The sequence below is a fragment of the Chroicocephalus ridibundus genome, chromosome 28 (assembly GCF_963924245.1).
Source record: "Chroicocephalus ridibundus chromosome 28, bChrRid1.1, whole genome shotgun sequence".
Classification (NCBI taxonomy): Eukaryota; Metazoa; Chordata; class Aves; order Charadriiformes; family Laridae; genus Chroicocephalus; species Chroicocephalus ridibundus.
The window spans coordinates 405,946-427,814 of record NC_086311.1 but is presented as its reverse complement, the minus strand read 5'-3'; the positions used below and the strand labels follow the sequence as shown (position 1 = coordinate 427,814).

The following is a 21,869-nucleotide window of genomic DNA, read 5'->3' as shown; positions in this document are numbered from 1 at the left end:
CAAGGCCACCGCGGCGACCCAGAGGGTCCCGGTGTCCCAGGGCCACCACGGCCGTGCAGATGGACCTCTCCCCCCGTGTCCCCTCCACGTCCCCGTCACCTCCTGTGCGTCCCCACAGCCCCTCCCGTGTCTTCCCGTGTCCCCTCGTTGTCCCCATAGGTCCCTGTGTCCCCCTGTCCCCCCCGAAAGCAGGGGGGCTTGTGGTCCCCCACCCCACGGGAGAGGTGACACCCCCCCCCCCGTCCCCCCAAAAAAGGGGGGGATTTGGTGTCCCCCACCCCACCAGGGAGGTGACACCCCCACGTTTCCCCAAAAAAGGGGGGGATTTGGTGTCCCCCACCCCAAGGGGGAGGTGACATCCCCCACCCCCCCCCCAAAAAAAAGGGGGGATTTGGTGTCCCCCAACCCACCAGGGAGGTGACCCCCCCCCGTCCCCCCCAAAAAAGGGGGGGATTTGGTGTCCCCCACCCCACCAGGGAGGTGACACCCCCCCGTCCCCCCCAAAAAAGGGACCCCAAGGGGGAGGTGACATCCCCCACCCCCCCCCAAAAAAAAGGGGGGATTTGGTGTCCCCCAACCCACCAGGGAGGTGACCCCCCCCCGTCCCCCCCAAAAAAAGGGGGGGATTTGGTGTCCCCCAACCCACGGGAGAGGTGACACCCCCCCCGTCCCCCCAAAAAAGGGGGGGATTTGGTGTCCCCCACCCCACCACGGAGGTGACACCCCCCCGTCCCCCCCAAAAAAGGGGGGATTTGGTGTCCCCCACCCCACGGGAGAGGTGACACCCCCCCGTCCCCCAGAAGGGGGGAGTTGGTGTCCCCTACCTGGGAGGTGACACCCCCCCCCCCCCCCGTCTCTCCCCCAAAACCCCAAATCACCCTCTTTTTCACTGCCAAAAACCCCCCTTTATTAGCGGGTGGGGGGGGCCGCCGGCCGCCTCCGGGTGCCGGGGGGGTCCCGGGGGGTTTCCAGGGGGGGTCGTCGGCTCCTGCCACGGGTCGTCACCCCCCCCCCCACCCCCTGGGGGGAGGCGGCAGCGGCGGGGGGCTCCGGGGCGGCGCCGGGGGGGGTGAGGAGGGTCCTGTAGTAGTGGGGGGGGGGGTAGGAGGCCTTTGCGGGGGGGTCCCGTCGGGGGGGGGGCAGGAGGAAGGGGGGCAACTGGAGGCGCTGGCGCAGGAGCCCCGTCAGCAGCAGCTCGGCCGAGGCCAAGGGCAAGCGGGCGCCCAGCGCCGGGGCCCAGCACCCCGCGTCCGCCGCGCACGAGATCACCAGCCGCCGCGGCTGCAAAAAACGGGGGGGGGGGGTCACCAGACGCCCCCCCCACTGCCAGGACTGCCCCCCCCCCCCCCCCCCCTCCCCAAGCTGGGTTTTTGCCCCCCCCAAACGCTCCCAGGTTTCCTGGCGTCCCCAGTATCCCCAGTAACCCCTACTGGGACCCCCCCCGCCCCCCCCCCAAGGGAGCCCTGGGATGTTCTGAGCACCCCCCCCCCACCCCCGCCACCATGGGACCCCAACCCGCCATAGGACCCCCCATCACCCCCCCCCCCGCCCCCAGGACCCCTCAAACCCAGTGGGACACCCCCCCCCAACCACAATGAGACCCCCCCCAGGAGCCCTGGGATGTTCTGACCCCCCCCCCGTAGCACCCCAATACCCCTGGGACCCCCATCACCCCCCCCCAGGACCCCTCAAACCCAGTGGCCCCCCCCCCAGGAGCCCTGGGATGTTCTGACCCCCCCCCGTAGCACCCCAATACCCCTGGGACCCCCATCACCCCCCCCCCCAGGACCCCCCAAACCCAGTGGGACCCCCCCAAGACCCCAGGGATGCTCTGACCTCCCCCCAGCCCCCCCCAGGAGACCCCAATGGGACCCCCCAAGACCCTTGGGATGCCCTGACCCCCCCTCCCAAGGCACCCTGACCCCCCAGGACCTCCTTTGTCCCCCCGCGGTGGCTTTGGGACCCCCCCTCAAATACCCCCTTTGTCCCCAACGCCCCCCTCCGCGTCCCCTCATTTCCAACCCCATGGCTCTGGGGTCCCCCAACGTCCCCTTGGTCCCCTCCCCAACGGCTCCGGGACCCCCCATGTGTCCCGTCCCCCCACCGTGGCTCTGGGCCCCCCCCCCGTCCCCCCCCATCGCCTCACCGCGTAGGTGTGGGGCATGGCGGGCAGGAAGGTGCCACCGCTGCAGGTGACGATGTCCCTCATGTGCTCAGGCTCGGGGCGGACGTTGGGGGTGACGTGGACCTCGTAGCCCTGGGGACACCGGAGGGGGGGACACACAGGGGGACGCGTCCGTCAGTCCATTCCCCAGACCCCGGAACGTCCCCCATGGGGGACAAGGGCACCTTGGGGACGCAGGGAACGTCTTGGGGACGGTGTGAAGACACCAGGGGACACTAAGGGACATCTGACACGACCACGGACGGCCACAAGCTCTTCAGGAGGGACGGAGGGGGCAGGAGAGGCGGCGGAGGGTATGGAGAGCTCGGAGATGGAGGGTAGGGACGCCGGGACGGCGAGCGTTGGGATGTGGTGAAGGGCCGGTAAAGCCGACGTCGCCGGGGCCGGGAAGAGTCCGCTCCGGATGTGCCAAGCGAAGCGGGGAGGGGGGACGAAGGCTTTCGAGAAGCCGCTGGGGGAAACGTCGCCGTCGCTTGCCGTCGTTCTCGGGGGAAGACTTTTCACCCGCCCGGTTTGTCCGCTGGGAATACGACGCGGCAGAGAGAGGGAACGATCCGGGAGGTTCCCGGAAGGCGTCGGGGGATAATCACGCGGCCGGGGGGAACGAGCCGACGGGGGAAGGCGCCCTCCTGGACCTGCTCCTCGGCCCCGGGGCAAGGACTTGCCGGGGAAAGTGAAGGGCGGTGGCCGCGTAGGGCCCAGCGATGGCGAGCCGGTCGAGCTTCCGCTTCTCGGGGAAACAAGGAGGGGGGTTATAAAAGGGTCGCCTTAGACTTCCGGAGGGCAGACTTCGACCTGGTCAGAAAACCGCCGGACAAAATCCCTCGGGAGGCTGCCCTGAAGGACGCGGGAGCCCGGGAAGGCTGGAGACGCTTCGAGGGAGACGCCTGAAAGGCAGCGGGGGAGGCCGTTCCCCTGCGCCGAAGAACAAGCAGGCGGGGAAGGAGCGCGGCCGGGCGGAACGGGGACCTTCGGCTGGAGCTCAGGGACAAAAGGAGAATCCGCGACCTCCGGAAGAGGGGACGGGTCTCTCGTGGAGACCGTAAGGATACAGCGAAGCTCCGCAGGGAGAAAATCGGGAGAGCCAAAGCCCGGCTAGAGCTCAGCCCCGCGGCGGCTGTTAACGAAAAACGTTCCTATAAACTCATCACCAACGAAAGGAGGATCAGGGAAAACCTCCCTCCCTTACGGGATGCGGAGGGAAACGCAGCCCCAAAAGGCCGAGGAAAAGGCGGAGGGGCCCGACGCCGGCTTTGCCGCAGCCTCCAGCGGCGGAACGGGCTGTTCCCTGGGCACCCGGCCTCGGGAGCCGGGAGCCGGGAAGGGGAAGCCGGACGAGGTCGTGGCGATTAACGAGGAAGCGATGGGCGACGCGCTACGCCCTTGGGACGCGCGCAAGTCCAAGGGACCGGCTGGGTCACCTCCGAGGGCGCTGGAAGGGTCGGCAGCCGTGCCGGCCAAGCCGCTTCCCGTCCTCCGCCTGAAGTCGCGGCTAACGGGGGAGGGCCCCGCGGGCCGGAGGGGAGCGAACGTAGCGCCCGCCTACAAAAAAAGGCAGAAAGGAGGATCCGGGAAACTACGGCCCCGTCGGCGCGACCTCGGTAGCGGGGAAGGTCACGGAGCGGATCATCCCGAGCGCCGTGAGAAGTCGCCCGAGGGACGAGCAGGGTTGGGTCGGCGCGGGTTCAGGGAAGGCAGGTCCTGCCTGACCAACGCCATCTCCTCCCACCACACGGTGAGCCCACCGTCGGCCGAGGGAAAGGCTGCGGGCATTTGTCTACCTCAGGCTTTCGAAACGCGTTTGACGCCGTCCCCCACGGAATCCTCACGGAAAAACGGGCGGCTCGAGGCCTGGGATGAGCAAACGGTCTGCCGGATGAAGCAGCGGCGGGACGGGCCGTCCCAAAGAGGGGTGGCCAACGGGGTTGAGTCCAGCCGGCGGCCGGCGACAAGTGGTGTCCCTCAGGGCTCGGCGTTGGGACCGTTTCTGTTCAACGCCTTTACTGACGACCTTGACGAGGACCTGGAGCGTGTCACCACCGACTCTGCGGATGACACGGAGCTCCGCGGGAGCGTCGACCCGCATGAGGACGGGGAGGCTCTACGGAGAGCCTACGGATCCGCGGGCCAACGCCAAGGGGATGAGCTTCGAGAAGGCCAAGGGCCGGGTCCTGCGCTCGGGCCACGACAACCCCGCGCATGGCTCCAGGCTCGGGGCAGCGCGGCCGGAGAACCGCCCCAGGCCGAAAAGGACCCGGGGCTTCCGATCGACAAGCGGCCCAACACGAGCCAGCCGCGCGCCCGGGTGGCCAAGAGGGCCAGCGCCATCCTGGCTCGTGTTAGAAACGGCGTGACCAGCAGGAGGAGGGAGGGGATTGTCCCCCTGCGCCCAGCGCTGGCCAGGCCACCCCTGGAGGATCGTGTCCCGTTCGGGGCACCTCGACACGAGAGAGATCTCGAGGCGCTGGAGCGAGGGCAGAGGAGGGCGAGGAAGGCGGCGAAGGGCCTGGAGAATAAATCCTACGAGGAGCGACGCAAGGAGCTGGGAGCGTTGAGTGCGAGGAAGAGGAGGCTGAGGGGAGACCTCGTCGCTCTCCACAACCACCCGAGAGGCCGTCGGTGAGCGGTCGGGGCCGGTCCCTTCTCACGGGTCACCGGCGATGGAAGAAGAGGGACGGGGCTGAAGCTGCAGCGCGGGAGGTTTAGGTCGGGCACGAGGAAGAAACTCTTCCCAGAAAAAGGGGTTGGACACCGGGAGAGGCTGCCCCGGGAGGGGCCGGAGTCGCCGTCCCCGGCTGCGTTGGGGACTCGTCCCACGCGGCGTCGGGGGACGGGGGCGCGGGGGGAGAACTCCGTGGAGCGGGGACGACGCTCGGACGCCGTCAGCCCGAGGGTCTTTTCCAACCCAAACGACTCCCTGACTCTACCGGCGGGTGACACCCCTTCGAGGCCGTCCCCAAGGCCACCGCGCTGGACCCAGGCCACGCGGGGGTGACGCAACCTGGGGGACCACCAGGGCGACGGGGATACCTCAGGGCCGCCTTGGGGACACCGCGGGGACACCAGCAAAGGAGGGGACACCCCTCTGGCCATCCCCAAGCCCCCCCCGATGGGACCAAGGCCACGTGGGGGGGGACCCAACTCCATCGGGGACAAGGACACTTTGGGACACGGGGCCACCGTGGGGCCACCGGGTGACGTTAGGTGGCATCAGGTGACACCTCCTGGCCACCCTGCACTCAGTCCCCAGTGGGTGCCCCGCTCGGTGAGGGGACAGGGACACCTGTGGGGAGGACAGTGGCCCTCGGGGAGGGTTGGGGACAGTTGGGGACGGTCACCTGGAGCAGGGGGTGGCGGCGGGCGCGGCGCAGGGCCTGGGCCAGGCTGAAGCCGAAGTGACGTTCCTGCTGGCTGTCACGCACCAGGAAGGGACCCGGCACCAGGACACGGCCACTGCGGGAGCTCTGGGGACACGAGGGGGGACACGTGGTGGCACCCCCGACCCCACGGACCCACCAGATCACCCCCCCCCCACCCCCAAACGACCCCCTCCCTTGTCACCCAAAGCCTCCGTGTCCCCAAGGATCCCACTGCCTGTCCCCAAGGTCCCCCCTTGTCCTCAAGGTCCCCCCTTGTCCCCAAAGGCCCCTTCTTTGTCCCCAAGGACCACCGTGTCCCCAAACACCCCTCTCCCTTGTCCCGCGCAACCTTCCTGTCCCCAAGGACCCCACCCCCTGTCCCCAAAGACCCCTCCTTTGTCCCCAAACACCCCCCTGTCCCCAAAGACACCATCCCCTGTCCCCAAGGACCCGTTCCTTGTCCCCAAGCAGCCCCTGTCCCCAAGGCCCCCTCCTCTGTCCCCTAGAACCCTCTACTTTGTCCCCAAGGTTGTCCATGTCTCCAAAGGTCCCATCCCATGTCCCCAAGGACGCTGTCCCCTGCCCCCAATGTCCCCCATGTCCCCAAAGACCACTATTCCACGCCCACAAGGACCCCCTATGTCCCCAAGGAGCAATCTTGTCCCCAAAGACCCCACCCCTGTCCCATGTCCCCAAGGGATCTCATGACCCCCAGGACCCTCTGTGTGTCCCCAAGAACCCCCATGTCCCCAAGAAACCCCATGCCCTGTCCCCAAGGACCCCCGTGACCCCAAGATCCTCCTTCCTGTCCCCCAGAACTCCCTCCCTGTCCCCAAGGTCCCCCTCCCCTGTCCCCCGCCCCCATGGGACCTTGTGGAGCCACTCAGGGGTGACGATGGGGACGCCGCGGGCCACCGCGCAGAGGAACTTGACAGTGCGTCGGACGCGGTCGGTCACCAGGTGGGTGCAGTCGAAGACGGAGGTGGCCATGGACCCCCCCAGTGTCCTCAGGGCCACCTCCATCTCTGGGGAGGCCACCACCCCCGTGAACAGCACCTGAGGACATAAGGACACCATGGGGACATGTTGGGGACAACCCCGGAGTGGCCACTACAGTGACGAACAGAACGTGGGGGACATGGGGACACCACGAGGACACCTCTGGGGTGGCCACCACACTGATGAACAGAACATGGAGACACCACGGGGGCACCACGGGGACACCACGGGGACACCACGGGGACAACCCTGTAGTGGCCACCACACCGATGAACAGAACATGGAGACACCATGGGGACACCATGGGGACAACCCTGTAGTGGCCACCACACCAATGAACAGGACATGGGGACACCATGAGGACACCTCTGGGGTAGCCACCACGTCAATGAGCGTAACATGGGGACGTGGGGACACCATGGGGACAACCCTGTAGTGGCCACCACACCGATGAACAGAACATGGGGACATGGGGACACCACGAGGACACCTCTGGGGTGGCCACCACGTCAATGAGCGTAACATGGGGACGTGGGGACACCATGGGGACACCACGAGGACACCTCTGGGGTGGCCACCACGTCAATGAGCATAACATGGGGACGTGGGGACACCATGGGGACGCTGCCACCAACCCTGAGGACACCGAGGGGGCAGAGAGATGTGTTGGGGGCACCACGGGGACACCCCGGGGGAATCTGGGGGGGGACGTGGGGACACTCAGGGGTGACTTTGGGGTGATGGGGGAGAGACACAGGTTGGGGGGAGGGCGGGGGACACCCTGAGGGGACACGGGGACATCGGGGGACACTTGGGGACACCCCGGGGTGCTGCTGTCCCCCCCCTTCCCACCGTACCTTGGGGGGGGCGGAGCCGGGGCCTCCCTGGGGGCGGAGCCGGTGCCCGGTGACCTCTGGTGGCTCCTCCTCCTCCTGGGGGGGGCGGAGCCACATTCATGAGACCCCGCCCCTTACTTCCCAGCCCCGCCCTGCTCACCACCAATCAGCAGCCAGTGGGGGTGGGACCACCCGGAGGCCCCGCCCACCCACAGACACACCCTGCACTTTGGTCCCACCCAGCCAACGGACACGCCCATCACCCCTTAGGCCCCGCCCAGCCATAACAGACCCCGCCCTTACCTGCGGATGGGCGGGGCTGGCCCGCGGGGGGTGTGGCTTAGCCGGGGGGCGTGGTTTGCCCGGGGGGCGTGGCTCCACCTGACCCCGCCCCCTCGCCGTCGTTGGCTCCGGTGGAGTTGGGGGCGGGGGCTGTAGGCGGGGGCTGCGCCGCACGGGGGCGGGGCCGGCGGTCGCCCCGCCCCTCACCCCGCTGCCCCCGCCCCCTCCCGAGGCCACGCCCCCCGTGGCTCCGCCCCCTCGGCTCCCGGCCAGGCGCCGGCTGCGGCGGGGCCCCTCCGGGACCTGCGGGATTTAGGGGGGGGGGTGTCAATGCCCAGACGCCTGGGTCCCTTTTTGGGGGGGTGGGGGGGGGGTGGGGACCCCCCCCCGGACACCTGGGTCCCCCCCAGACACCTGGGTCCCCCCCCGGACACCCGGGTCCCCTCGCACTCACCTCCCCGCCGGGGGCTGCTCCAGTCCCTGTCCCCTCTTGGGCTGGTGTCACCGTCACCGGTTCCGCCGGGGGGACCAAGGCATCCACGGAGGCATCCGGAGGGTCCTGCGGGGGGGGCTGCCCTTCCTCCTCCTCCTCCTCCTCCTCCTCCCTGGGGAGGAAGAAGCGCTGGGTGGGCTCTTCAGGGTCCCAACCCTGGGCTGCGCCTGTGGTTGAGCCCCGCTGGAGACTCAGGGGTTCGGGGGGGGTCCTGGTGCCTGGAGGGGAAGTCCAGGCGTCTGGGGGGGTGCGAGGGGGCTCCAGAAGGGGCTGCTCTTCCTCCTCCTCCTCGTCCTCCTTCTTCTTCTCCTCCTCCTCCTCTTCCTCCCTGGGGAGGAAGCGCTGGGTGGGCTCCTCGGGGTCCCAACCCCGGGCTGCATCTGTGGGAGAGCCCCGCTGGGGACCCAGGTGGCCGGGGGGGCTCTTGGTGGCTGGGGGAGCCTGGGGGGGCTCCGGAGGGGGCTGCTCTTCCTCCTCCTCCTCCTCCTTCTCCTGGGGGAGGAAGAAGCGCTGGGTGGGCTCCTCGGGGTCCCAGCCTGGAGCTATGTTTGTAGGAGAGCCCCGCTGGGGACCCAGGCGTCCGGGGGGGGCCCTGGTGTCCGGGGGAGCCTGGGGGGGCTCCGGAGGGGCCTGCTCTTCCTCCTCCTCCTCCTCTTCCTCCTCCTTCTCCTTGGGGAGGAAGAAGAGCTGGGTGGGCTCCTCAGGGTCCCAGCCTGGAGCTGTTTCTTTGTCCCCGATGTTTGTAGGAGAGCCCCGCTGGGGACCCAGGCATCCGGGGGGGCTCCTGGTGTCCAGGGGGGGGCCCCGGGGGGGCTCCAGAGGCGGCTGCTCTTCCTCCTCCTCCTCCTCCTCCTTCTCCTTGGGGAGGAAGAAGCGCTGGGTGGGTTCCTCAGGGTCCCAGCCTGGGGCTGCGCCTGCGGGAAAGCCACGCTGGGGACCCAGGTGTCCCGGGGGGGACCCAGGCAGCTGGGGGGGACCCCCAGGTGTTTGGGGGGGGGGACACCCAGCCATCTGGGCCACCTACCCTTGGTCGCCGGTGGCAAGAAGCTCTGGGTGGGCTCCAGGAAGAGCTCGGGGTCTTCTGGCGGGGGGCGGCGGGGGGGGGAAAAAAGGACCTTGAGAAGGGACCCAGGTGTCTGGGGGGGGGACCCAGGCGTCCGGGGCCACCCCACTTACCCTCGGTGTCACTCTCTGTCACCGTGGCATCCGCGGCCCTTCCGGGGGTGGCCTCGGCATCACCGGTGACACCCAAATTCGGGGCCGGACGTGGGGATTCGGGGGTGGGAACCCCCGGCGGCAGAGCCGGATCCCCGCCCCTCGCCGGGGGCTCCCCGTCGCGCCGCTGGGCCCCAACATCTGGATTCGGGGCCTCCACATCCGGATTCGGGGCCGAGTCCTGATGGCTTGGGACTGTCCCTTCCGCGCTTGCGTCACCGGGTGATTCTGGGGACAAACTGCGCCGTTTTGGGGGCGATTCCCACCGTTTGGGGTCTGGCTCCTTCATACTGGTATCGCTGCCCGTGGCGGGGCCTCCAACATCTGGATGGGGCCGATTTCGGGTCCGGATTCGACTCCGGAGGCCCCGAACATCTGGAGTGGGGGCCACCTCCTCCACATCTGTGTCACTGCCGCTCCGGGGGCTCACGGAAGAGGAAACATCTGGATTTGGGGACATCACAGCCACATCTGGGTGGCCGGGTGCCCCTCGACACCCTTGCGCTGCCCCAACATCTGGAATGACACCGTTGTCCTCAACATCTGTATCACTGTCCACATTCAGGACCGGGCACTGGGCTTTGGGGGCTCCAACACCTGGAGTTGGGATTGTCACCGTCACATCTGGATCATCATTGGTCCGTGTCGGCCCTTCGGGGTCAACATCTGGAGCAGCGGCCATCTTAGCAACCGCATCCGTGACCTCAGGGGCTGTCCCATGCGGTTTCGGAGCTCCAGCGTTGGGAAAGGCAGTGAGGTCCTCCACATCTGTATCGCTGTCGCCATTGGAGGTCACCGAGCCACGGCTGAGGCCGCAAACATCTGGATTCGGGGTCTCCATCACCACCGTTGGGTCTTTCTGGGTGGTTTGGGGTGTTCTGAGGCTTTTCAGGCAAAAACCACGTTGGGTCAGGTCTTCTTCCTCCACATCTGTGTCACTGTCCACTTCCAGGTTCCGACCCTCATTTGGGAGAGTTGCAACATCTGGATTTGGGTTCGTCACGTCCACATCTGGATCTTTGCAGGGGTTTTTGGTAATTCTGTGGATTTTTCTACCCCCAACATCTGGATTCGCTTCATTCTCCTCCACATCTGTATCGCTGTCCACCACAAGCGTCCAGTGCTCCTTTCGGGGTGGATCTGGCCTCTCCACGCCTGGGTTTCTGGGTACACTTTGGGTTGCTCCATGGGTTTTTGGAGCCCCAACATCTGGATCGGAAACATCCTCTTCCACATCTGTATCGCTCTCCACCAGGAGAGCCCGCCATCCTTCAGCAGCGCGGTTTGTGGTCTCTGTCCTCACCTCTGGGTCTCTGGGGGCTCTTCTGCGGCCTTGGGGATGCTCAACATCTGGATTTGAAGAGGCCTCCTCCACATCTGTATCACTGTCCACCATGAGGACGCCATGAGCCTTCTGTGAACTTTCAACATCTGCATTTCGTGCCTCCACCTCAATACTTTGGTTTTTCGGTGTGTTTTGGGTTGACTGATGGGTTTTAGGGCATCCAACATCTGGATTGCCTCCGTTCTCCTCCACATCTGTATCGCTGTCCACCACAAGTACCCGACGTCCCTTCTGTGAACCTTCAACAGCTGCATCATTAGGACCCATCTCAATCTTCTGGCTTTTGGGTATATTTTGGGTCTTTCGATGGGTTTGGGGGCATCCAACATCTGGATTGGCTCTATCCTCCTCCACATCTGTATCGCTGTCCACCATGAACATCTGGTGTCCGTTTTTGGGCCCTTCAACAGCTGAGTTGGAGCTCTCCATCTCCACATCCGTATCGCTGTCCACAAGGGTCCGGCATCCATTTTTGGGACCCCCAACATCTGGATTTGGGATCTCCATCTCCACACATGGTTTTTTTTGCATCTTGGGGTCCTTTCTACGTACTTTTGGGCACCCAACATCTGGAAGGACCTCAGCCTCCTCCACATCTGTGTCACTGTCCACCACCAGCATCCGCCGTGCGTTTTTGGCATCCCCAACATCTGGATTTGGCCCCCTTTCCTGCACATCTGGGTTACTGCTCACTTCCGGGGCAGTCCGGTGACGGTTTGGGCGAAAAAGAGCCGTTTTTTGGAGCGCCTGGACACCTGCATCACTCCCGACATCGAGAGTCGGGTTGCTGCCTTCCAGATGTTTCACATCTGGATCCGCAACCTTTTTGGGGTCCAGGGAGCGCTTTTGGGGCCGAACATTTGCAATAGCTATTTTTCTCCCCGAATCCGGCTCCGGGGCGTTTTGGGGGTCAAAACGGCGCTTTTTGGGTCCTCTGATGTCCGCCTCCAGGCCGGGCGCAGACACATCTGGATGGTGACCTGGTGCGGGGGCGTGGCGGCGTTTTCGTGGGGGGCGAACATCCGGGCGCACGTCCGGCTCCTCCGCGTCGCTGCGAGGGGAGGACGTTGGGATTCGGGGTCCTGAACCACCCCCCCACCCCAACGGGACCCACACATCGGGGTCCCACTCACCTCTCCGGCACGAGTCGGGGCGAGGCAGCGTCTCCGAGGGCAGGGCCTGGGGGAGCGGGGCAGAGATCGTTATTGTAGGGCCTACAATAACTCCAGAGGGTCCTCCCGGACCCGGGCGTCCGGGCTCATCCTCCCCCCACCCCATTTTGGTGGTTCCTACGAGAACGCAACGCCGGTGTTTACGTCAGTCCTACCGCAACCACCTCCCTGTTGTGTTTTTGTAGGTCCTACAATAACACCGTGTTCCCCCCCCACACACACACACACTCACCCCAGGGCAGCTCGTCGTCCTCCGAGTCGCTGGCGAGGGGGGGGTTCCCTGGCTCCGATCTCCTCCCTAGAGAGGACCCAGGCAGCCGGTGGGCTGCAGGACACCCCCCTCCGTGGGGACCCAGGTGTCCGGGAGCCCCCCCCTCTTCACCCCCACCTCCCTCCAAGGGACCCAGATGTCCGGGAGGGGACCCCGATATCGGAAGGGGGGGGGACACACACCTACCTGCACCCCCTGCAGTGCTGAGGCCTCGGTGGCGCCTTCGCTGCATGGTCTGGGAGGGCGGGGGGGGGGAAACAACTGCCCCACGGAAACAACTGCCCCCCCCCCCCTTCAACTGCCCCCCCAGCCCCTAAGCGCCCCCCGAAACGCCCCCCTTCAGCTACAACTGCCCCCCTCAAGTGCCTCTCGGTTACTACCGGCCCCCCAGCTGCCCCCCTGCATCCAAAGAACACCCCCAACTACCTTCCCCATCCTCCAGCTGCCCCCTGGCTCCTACTGCCCCCCCCCTGGTTTCTAACTGCCCTCCCCGAATTGCCCCCCTCCCCCCAACCCTGTATCCTGCCCCAGGGAGCCCCAAATTGCCCCAGAGAGCCCCAAACTGCCCCAAGGCCCCCCCCGAACTTGCCCAGAGAACCCCAAACTGCCCCCCACCCCTCCCAAATGCCCCAGGGACGGCTCAAACTGCCCCACAGGGATCCAAAAACTGCCCCGGGAAGCCCTTAAACTGCCCCACACCCCTTGTAACTGCCCCTCGACCCCTCCAAGTGCTCCAGGGACCCACAAGTGCCCCAGAGACCCCCGCCAGACTGCCCCAGAGAGCCCGAAACCGCCCCAGAGAGCCCCAAACTGTCCCGGGGAGCCCCCAAACTGTCCCACAGGGCCCCAAACTGCCCCAAGAACTCCCTGAGCTGCCCCACACCCCTCACAACTGCTTCTCGACCCTCAAATTGCCTCATAGGGCCCCAAACTGCCCCGGTCCCCGCCCCCGAAGTGCCCCAGGAACCCCCTGATCTGGCCCGGCCCCCCCCCAAACTTCCCCAGGGACCCCTCGAATTGCCTCACACCCGTCCCAACCGCCCCTTGGCCCCCTCAACTGCCCCACAGGGCCCAAAACTGCCCGAGGAGCTCCCAACTGCCCCACAGGCCCCCCAGAACTGCCCCACGGGGCCCCCACACTCACCCCTCCCGCGCCACCGCCCCCATGCCCCGCCCTCCCGGTCCCATTGGCCGCCGCCGCCTCGCGTCACCGCCCACCGGCCGCTTCTATTGGGCGCCTCGCGCGTCCGTCCAGCGCGGACCATAGAGAGGGGCGGGCACGGTCCTCCGAGCGCGGCGGCGGGCTGTGCTTATCATAGAGCGCGGCGCGCAGAGCGCCCACGTCCAGCCATATCGAAGGTGGCCGAGCGGACCCGGCGAGGGGGCGGGGCGAGCAGAGCGGGGGGCGGGGACTCCCGCCCGCGCCGACCAATGGAAGCGCAGCGAGCGGGCGGCGCCGACCAATGGGAGCGCGGGGCCGGCCGCCGCCTCTTTGTCTATATGAGGCGCCGCGGGGCCGGGGGAGCCGCCATTGTCGCCGCCGCCGCGCTCGCGACAGCGCTCACGCCTTAAAGGGGCCGCGCCACCGACTCGTCCAGCAAGACCGGGTGGGGCCCACCGCTCCGGAAACCGACACCGCGCCCAGCCCGACCCGCGCCGCCACCATGAGGGAGATCGTCCACATCCAGGCGGGCCAGTGCGGCAACCAGATCGGGGCCAAGGTGAACAGCGGGCGGGCGGCGTCGGGCCGGCGGGGTGGCCCCCCCTCCTTCTTCCCTCCCACCGCGGCGCGGCCCCTTTTAAGAAGCCCCGCCCCCCCCCCCCCCAGCGCGCTCAGACAAAGGCGGACCCGAATCGGGGCGATTTCAGCCTAAAATCTTGCCTTTCCCGCCCGCTGAGGGCCTGAAATGAAAAGTGCGGCCTCGAAATAAGGGGGGTCCGGCTTCCAAACGAAGCGGTTCGGCCCCAAAATGGAGGTTTCCGGCCTCAAAATGGGGGCGCCCCGCCCCTCCCCCCCCCCTTCTTCTCACGCGGCCCCAAAATGGCGGTTTCCCGCCGCGCCTGAGGGAGACGGCGCAGGGATGCGGCTTTTCAGCCCTCAAATAGCACTTTTCACCACAAAAATATTTTCTAGTTTTTTATCCCCTAAATTCCCCCTTCACGATATTCGTTCCCAAAATTCCTATTTTTGACTCTATTCGGGAATTTTCCGCCTTAAAGTGGGGCTTAAAGCCCCCGAATTAGGGGGATTAGCCTCAAAATAGAGGTTTTCACACACATCTTCCCCAAGCTATATTTTAAAAGCCGGAATTACGCTATTTTTACTTAAAAATCGCGGCGTCCCGCCCCTTGCAGCTTTTTCAGCCCCAGAATGGCGGTCTTGGCCCCAAAAATATAATTTGTAACCCCGTATTAAGGCATTTTGTCCACGAAATAGGCGCTTTCCGCTCTAAATAAGAGGCTTATGCCCCAAAATAAAGATTTCTGCCCCCAAATCGGGGCGTGCCGCCCGCAGCGTCTTCGGCCCCAAAATTAGGGTTTCCCGCCCCAAAAAGAAAGGCTTTCTGAGCCCAAAATGGGGTTTTTCAGCCCCCAAATAGGGGCGTGCCGCCTCTCAGGAGGCGCTCTTGGCCACAAAATGGAAGTTTTTCGCCCCCAAAAGGGGACCTTTGTGCTCCGAAATAGGGAGTTTCCTTTCCAGACGTAAAATAGGGTTTAGGGGTAAAAAATAAAGGTTTTTAAGCCCCAAAATTAAAGGGTTTGGCCTCAGAAATGGGGGTTTCCGTCACCAACATGGAGGTTTTCGGCCTCGAAATGAGAGCTTTGTTCCCTGAAATTGAGTTTTCAGCCCTAAAATGGGGTTTCCCCCCCCCCAACAGACTTTCTGGCATTGAGATATGGAGGTTTTCAAACCCAAAATAGGATTTTTTTTCCTCACCCCGAAACGGGGTTTTTTTTTCACAATTAAAATGTGGCTTTCTGCCCCAGGAGGGTTTGCCAGCCCCAAAATGGAGGTTTTCAGCCTCAGAGCGAGATCTTTGTTCCCAGAATTGTTGTTTTCAGGTGTCTTTTTTTTTTTCACCTCCAAAATAGGGTTTGGAGGACCCAAAAAGGAGCTTTTCAGCCCCAAATAGGATTTTTTTTTTTAGTTGAGGGCAGATTTTTTTTTCGCAGCTAAAACGGGGGGGAGGGGGCAGGGGGTGTTGCCCCCAAAATGGAGGTTTCCACCCCCAAAATGGAGGTTCTCATCTCAAGAATAACATTTTTCTGTTCCCAAATGCCATTTTTTTTTCTGCCGCATATGAAGGGCCTCCAAAATCGGTGGGTTTTTCACCCCAAAAACGGAGGTTTTGCTACACAATGGCAGTTTCAGCCCCGACGTGGGTGGTTTTGACCTCAAGAATCGGCTTTTCCTCTGCCGGAATATAATTTTTTTTCTTTTTTTTTGGCTGGATTTTTGTAGGATTTTCCCCTCCCCTGAAGATTTTTTTCAACCCCCGAATAAATGTTCTAGTACCAAAATCGAGCTTTCCCCACCCAAAGGGCGATTTTTGGTCTCAAAATGGACGTTTTCGGCACCAGAATAGGATCTTTGTTTCTCCACACCCAGTTTTCAACCCCCAAAATGGAGGATTTCAGCCCCAGAATTGGATCTTTGTTCTCCAAAATGTCTAAAAAGAGGCTTTTCAAGACCAAAAAAAAGCATTTTTCTGCCCAGGAATGGTGGTTTTAGCCCAATAATAGCGATTTTTAGCGTCGAAACAGGATCATCCTGCTGCAGAATTACTCTTTTTTTTTCTGCAGCACCACCAGAGAGGCTTTTTGGTCCTAAAAAGCACATTTCGGTGCCAAAACTGAAATTTTTCAGCCCAAAATTAATTCTCCCCGCCCCGTGGACTTTTTAGCCCATAATTAAATTTTTTAGCCACAAAATGCCCTTTTTCTGCCCTGAAACAGGATTGATTTTTGAAGAGAAAAAAAAAAAAAATAATTACCGAATTCCGTGAATTGCATTTTTTAACTCCTGGTTCATGCGGATTTTTCCGTCTCCAGAATGACGTTCTTTAACCCAAATTGGCGCTTTTTAACTCATTTCTCCACCTTCAGCCCCGAATTTCGATGGTTTTGCCCATTTTTCACCCACAGGGCGTGGCCCTGCTCCCCCCCCCCGTGACCTTGGGGGGGGGCGTTGGGGGTCCTCAGGGTGCCCGCCCCTCCCCCACCCTTTGTTCCCCCGCCGCCCCTCCCCCACGCGCAGCAGTTTGGGGCAGAAAAATGGAAATTTCGGGGGAAATTAAGTTTCTTTGCGGTTTTTTGTTGTGTTTTTTTTTTTTCTTTTTTCTTTTTTTTTTTTTTTTTGAGGGGTGGGTATTTTAGGGGGGGGGGGGAAGGCAAATTTGGGGTGTTCGGGCAATTAAACGTTTTCCGCGATTCAAACCCTGTTTCCGGTTCCCGCCCGGCCGTTTTTTTTGGGAGGGCGGGGGGGGGCGGGGGGGAGGGGGAGGTGTGGCCACGCCCCTGCGGGTGACGATACCACGCCCCTATGGGGTTGGCCACGCCTCCCTGGTTGTCTCCGCCCCCATGGGCCGTCCCCACCCTCTGATTGGTTCTGCCTGTCTTGGCTCCGCCCTCGGGCTGTGTCTCCCCCCGCAGTTGCGAGGCCCCGCCCCCCCGGGCTGCCTCCTCCAATAAGATTCCGCTCCCGTTCAAAGCTCAGCCCACAGGGTTGGTCTGTCCAATGAGGTGTCCCCCTCCTACAGGCCCCGCCCCCTCGGCCGCACCCCAGGCCAAGCTCCGCCCCCCTAAATAAGCCCCTCCCACCCCAGGACTGGCCCTGCCCACCCCGCAGCCCCAATGGGGGACCCAGACCTTCCCCTGCCCCCCAAAAAAAGGGACCCAGGCATCCGGGTCACCCAGTCCCTGCTCAGGGAGGGGACCCAGACCATCCCCTGCCCCCCCAAAAAAAGGGACCCAGGCATCCGGGTCACCCAGTCCCTGCTCAGGGAGGGGACCCAGACCATCCCCTGCCCCCCAAAAAAAGGGACCCAGGCATCCGGTCACCCGGTCCCTGCTCAGGGAGGGGACCCAGACCTTCCCCTGCCCCCCAAAAAAAAGGGACCCAGGCATCCGGGTCACCCAGTCCCTGCTCAGGGAGGGGACCCAGACCATCCCCTGCCCCCCAAAAAAAGGGACCCAGGCATCTGGGTCACCCAGTCCCTGCTCAGGGAGGGGACCCAGACCATCCCCTGCCCCCCAAAAAAAGGGACCCAGGCATCCGGGTCACCCAGTCCCTGCTCAGGGAGGGGACCCAGACCATCCCCTGCCCCCCAAAAAAAGGGACCCAGGCATCCGGGTCACCCAGTCCCTGCTCAGGGAGGGGACCCAGACCATCCCCTGCCCCCCAAAAAAAGGGACCCAGGCATCCGGGTCACCCAGTCCGTGCTCAAGGAGGGGACCCAGGCATTGGGGGGTGGGGAGTGGGGGGGGGGCAGAACCTTTCTGACCCCCCCCTTCGCCGCTCTGTCCCCAGTTCTGGGAGGTGATCAGCGACGAGCATGGCATCGACCCCACCGGCACCTACCACGGCGACAGCGACCTCCAGCTCGACCGCATCAGCGTCTACTACAACGAGGCCACCGGTACGGTGTCACCCTGTCACCCCCATGCTGTCCCCATCACACCCCCCCCCCCGCCACATCCCCCCTGAGACCTAACACGCTCAGCTCACCCATTCCCCACCCTCCTCGGGTTCTGGGGGTTTTGGGGGTGGGGTGGCGGTGTCACCATCACCCCCTTGGTGACACGGTGATGTCCCCAGGGGGTAAGTATGTGCCAAGAGCCATCTTGGTGGACCTGGAGCCGGGCACCATGGACTCCGTGCGCTCAGGACCCTTCGGGCAGATCTTCCGGCCGGACAACTTTGTTTTTGGTGAGTCCCCGTGTCACCCACTCTCCCATGGGGTCCCCTGTATCCCCCCCCCGCCACGTCCTCCTGGGTGACCTGGGGGCACCCATCCCGGCAGGGTGGCATTTCTCTTCCTTTGGTGGCTGTGAGGCTCCTTGTGGTGGCCCTTAGGTGACAATCACCATGGAGTGGGGGAGTTGGTCCCCACTGTCCCCAGCGTAGCGGCCCGTGGGCTCCTGGTGGTTGCTCATGGGTGTCCTTCCCGGTGGAGTGACATCCCTTGCATCCCAGACCTGCCCCTGCTTTGCTTCTCGGAGGGTTTTCTGGGGTCCCCAAGTCAGGGTTATGAGGGTCCCCTGGGAGATGGGCGTCTCTGAGGAGCTCAGGGTGCCCATGGGTGGCATGGAGATACCTAAGGAGAACGGTGGAGGTCCATGAGGAGCTTAAGGTACCCAAGTGTGGGCTAGAGGTCCCCAAGAAGGGTAACAAAAGGTCCCTGTGGTGCTTGGGGTCTCCAAGGAGCTTAAGGTTTTGAAGGGTCAGCTGGAGGTCCCCAAGTAGAGGGATGGTGGTCCCCAAGGAGCTCAGCTGCAGACTGGAGGTCCCCAGGGGTTGGACGGAGGTCTCTGGGTGCTCAAGGGTGGTGTGGAGTGATGGAGGTCCCCAAGGTCCTCGAGAGTGGGCTGGATATAGGCAAGAAGAGCAATGAGGGTCCCCAAGGCACTTGGTGTCCCCAAGGGTTTGCTAGATGTCCCCAAAGGCAGTGATGGGTGTCCCCAAGGAGCATGAAGTCCCCACGCATGGGCTAGGGCTCCCCAAGGGAGGGCTGGAAGTCACCATGGAGGGTAATGAAGGTCCCCAAGGAGCTCAGGGTCCCCAGGTTGGGATGGATGTCCCCAGGGAGGCTGATGGAGGTCCCCAAGGAGCTCAAGGGTGAACTGGAGATAGGTGAGAAGAGCCATGAAGGTCCCCAAGGGCTGGCTAGGTGTCTTCAAAGACAGTGATGGATGTCCCCAAGGAGCATAAAGTCCCCACGCATGGTCTGGGGGTCCCCAGGGAGAGCGATGGAGACCTCCAAGGACCATAAAGTCCCCAAGGGTGGGCTGGAAATCACCATGGAGGATGACAGAAGTCCCCAAGGAGCTCAGGGTCCCCAGGGTTGGGATAGACGTTCCCAAGGAGGTTGATGGAGGACCTCAAGGGTGGGATCAAGGTCCTTGAGGTGATCAAGGTTGGTTTGGAGGTCCCCAAAGGTGGGATGGAGGTCCCCAGGGTACTCCAGGTTGGCCTGAAAGCCCCCAAAGTCCCCAAAGACTTCAGTTTCCCTTGGGGACCCCCTCTGTGATGTCCCCACCGTGTCCCCACCCCAGGCCAGAGCGGCGCAGGCAACAACTGGGCCAAGGGCCACTACACGGAGGGGGCCGAACTGGTGGACTCGGTCCTGGACGTGGTGAGGAAGGAAGCGGAGAGCTGCGACTGCCTGCAGGGCTTCCAGTTGACCCACTCGCTGGGTGGTGGCACCGGTTCCGGCATGGGGACCCTCCTCATCTCCAAGATCCGTGAGGAATATCCCGACCGCATCATGAACACCTTCAGCGTTGTCCCGTCCCCCAAGGTGTCCGACACGGTGGTGGAACCCTACAACGCCACCTTGTCTGTCCACCAGCTGGTGGAGAACACGGACGAGACCTACTGCATCGACAACGAGGCCCTCTACGACATCTGCTTCCGCACCCTGAAGCTGACCACGCCCACCTACGGTGACCTCAACCACCTCGTCTCGGCCACCATGAGCGGCGTCACCACCTGCCTGCGTTTCCCCGGTCAACTCAACGCTGATCTCCGCAAGTTGGCCGTCAACATGGTGCCCTTCCCACGCCTCCACTTCTTCATGCCCGGCTTCGCCCCCTTGACGTCACGCGGCAGCCAGCAGTACCGCGCCCTCACCGTCCCCGAGCTCACCCAGCAGGTCTTCGACGCCAAAAACATGATGGCCGCCTGCGACCCCCGTCACGGCCGTTACCTCACGGTGGCCGCCGTCTTCCGAGGCCGCATGTCCATGAAGGAGGTGGACGAGCAGATGCTCAACGTGCAGAACAAGAACAGCTCGTACTTCGTGGAGTGGATCCCCAACAACGTCAAGACGGCCGTGTGCGACATCCCGCCGCGGGGTCTCAAGATGGCCGTCACCTTCATCGGCAACAGCACGGCCATCCAGGAGCTCTTCAAGAGGATCTCGGAGCAGTTCACGGCCATGTTCCGGCGCAAAGCCTTCCTCCACTGGTACACGGGCGAGGGCATGGACGAGATGGAGTTCACCGAGGCCGAGAGCAACATGAACGACCTCGTCTCCGAGTACCAGCAGTACCAGGACGCCACCGCCGAAGAGGAGGAGGACTTCGGTGAGGAGGCCGAAGAGGAGGCTTGAGGGTTGGTCATCCTAGTCCCTTCGCTGCCATCTTCCTCATCCTCGGAGAGCCCTCGTTCCTTCAGCGTTGTCCTCGGAGAGCCCTCGTCCTTCGCCGCCGCCGTCTTCGGAGAGCCCTCGTCCTTCCACAGTTGTGCTTGGAGAGCCCTCGGCCTTCAGCAGCATCGTCCTTGTCCTTCATCATCCTCAGCCTTCAGCAGTGTCCTCGAAGAGCCCTTGGTCTTCATCGTCCTTGGTCTTCATCAGCGTCCTCGAAAGAGCCCTTGGTCTTCATCATTGTCTTCGACCTTCATCAGTGTCCTCGGAGAGCCCTTGGTCTTCATTGCTGTCACCAGAAAGCACTTGGCCATCGTCATCGTCATTGGAGAGCCCGTGTCACCGTCTTCAGAGAGTCCTTGTTCTTCAGTGTGTGGTCCTCGGAGAGCTCTTGGCCTTCGTCATTGTCACCGGAGAGCTCTTGGCCTTCGTCATCGTCCCCAACGAGCTGTTGCCCTTCACCGTCGTCACCAGAAAGCCCTCGGCCTTCGTCATTGTCACTGAAAAGCTCTTGGTCTTCACCGTCGTCACCAGAAAGCTCTTGGCCTTCATCACGGTTGTCCGCAGAGCCCTCGGCCTTCACCGTTGTCACTGGAGCGCTCTTGGCCTTCGTCATCGTCATCCTCGGAGAGCCCGAAGCCTTTGTCATCATTCTTGGAGAGTCCTTGGTCTTCACCGCCGTCATCGTCACCAGAGAGTCCTCGTCCCTCATCGTGGTCACGAGAGTCCTTCCTCATCGTCACCAGAGAGTCCCACCCCGTCCTTCATCATGGTCACCGAAGAGCCCTTGTCCTTCATCGTCGTCACCGGAGTCCTCCTCCTGCCTCGTGAAGAGTCCCCACCCTTCGTCATCGTCACCCGAGCGCCCCCGTCCTTCACAATCACGTTCGGCACCAGAGTCCCCACCCCGTCGCTGTCGTCACTGTCACCAGATGGCCCCTGTCACTGCAGAGCCACCGGCCCCTCCGTGTCACCCCCCTCGTCCCCACGCCCCCCCCCCCACCGCCGGGGGTGACATCACCACTAAATTATTGCAGCCCCCGGGCACCAATTCGCCCCCGTTTCCACCCAAAACCACCAACCACTCCAGCTGCGGGGGGGCTCCCGGGTGGCCCCGGCCCTCGTTGTCCCCAGCTGGGGGCTCTCCTGTCCCCTCCGTGTCCCCTCCGTGTCCCCTCCCGAATCCATCCTGGTTTGGTTCATTTTTTTTTTTCCCTTTTTAAAGCTTTTTTTCGTGTCCCCCCCCCCCCCTCCTTTTTTTTTTTTCTTTTTTTTTTTTTTTTTTCATATTGAAAAGCCGCCCCCGGGCGAGGAATAAACCCGGGATGTAAAGCCACCGCCTG

General features: G+C 63.6%; 2 protein-coding genes across 2 annotated transcripts; one reads left to right on the top strand and one right to left on the bottom strand.

Moving 5' to 3' along the window:
* Positions 1-909: 909 nt before the first annotated feature.
* On the bottom strand, positions 910-13,349 carry MDC1 (mediator of DNA damage checkpoint 1). Its single transcript, XM_063318652.1, has 13 exons — positions 13,302-13,349; positions 12,344-12,392; positions 12,119-12,184; positions 11,848-11,893; positions 9,331-11,765; positions 9,179-9,235; positions 8,116-9,068; positions 7,683-7,964; positions 7,401-7,475; positions 6,415-6,600; positions 5,524-5,649; positions 2,147-2,257; positions 910-1,281 (listed from the first exon to the last, which is right to left on the bottom strand). Exons 2-13 carry the CDS (start codon positions 12,387-12,389, stop codon positions 910-912), a joined length of 4,755 nt encoding a protein of 1,584 aa, XP_063174722.1. The 5' UTR covers positions 12,390-12,392; positions 13,302-13,349.
* Positions 13,350-13,654: 305 nt separating this feature from the next.
* On the top strand, positions 13,655-21,862 carry TUBB (tubulin beta class I). Its single transcript, XM_063318695.1, has 4 exons — positions 13,655-13,878; positions 17,688-17,796; positions 17,976-18,086; positions 19,433-21,862. The coding sequence occupies exons 1-4, from the start codon at positions 13,822-13,824 to the stop codon at positions 20,488-20,490; spliced, it is 1,335 nt and encodes a 444-aa protein (XP_063174765.1). The 5' UTR covers positions 13,655-13,821; the 3' UTR covers positions 20,491-21,862.
* The last annotated feature ends 7 nt before the right edge of the window (positions 21,863-21,869 follow it).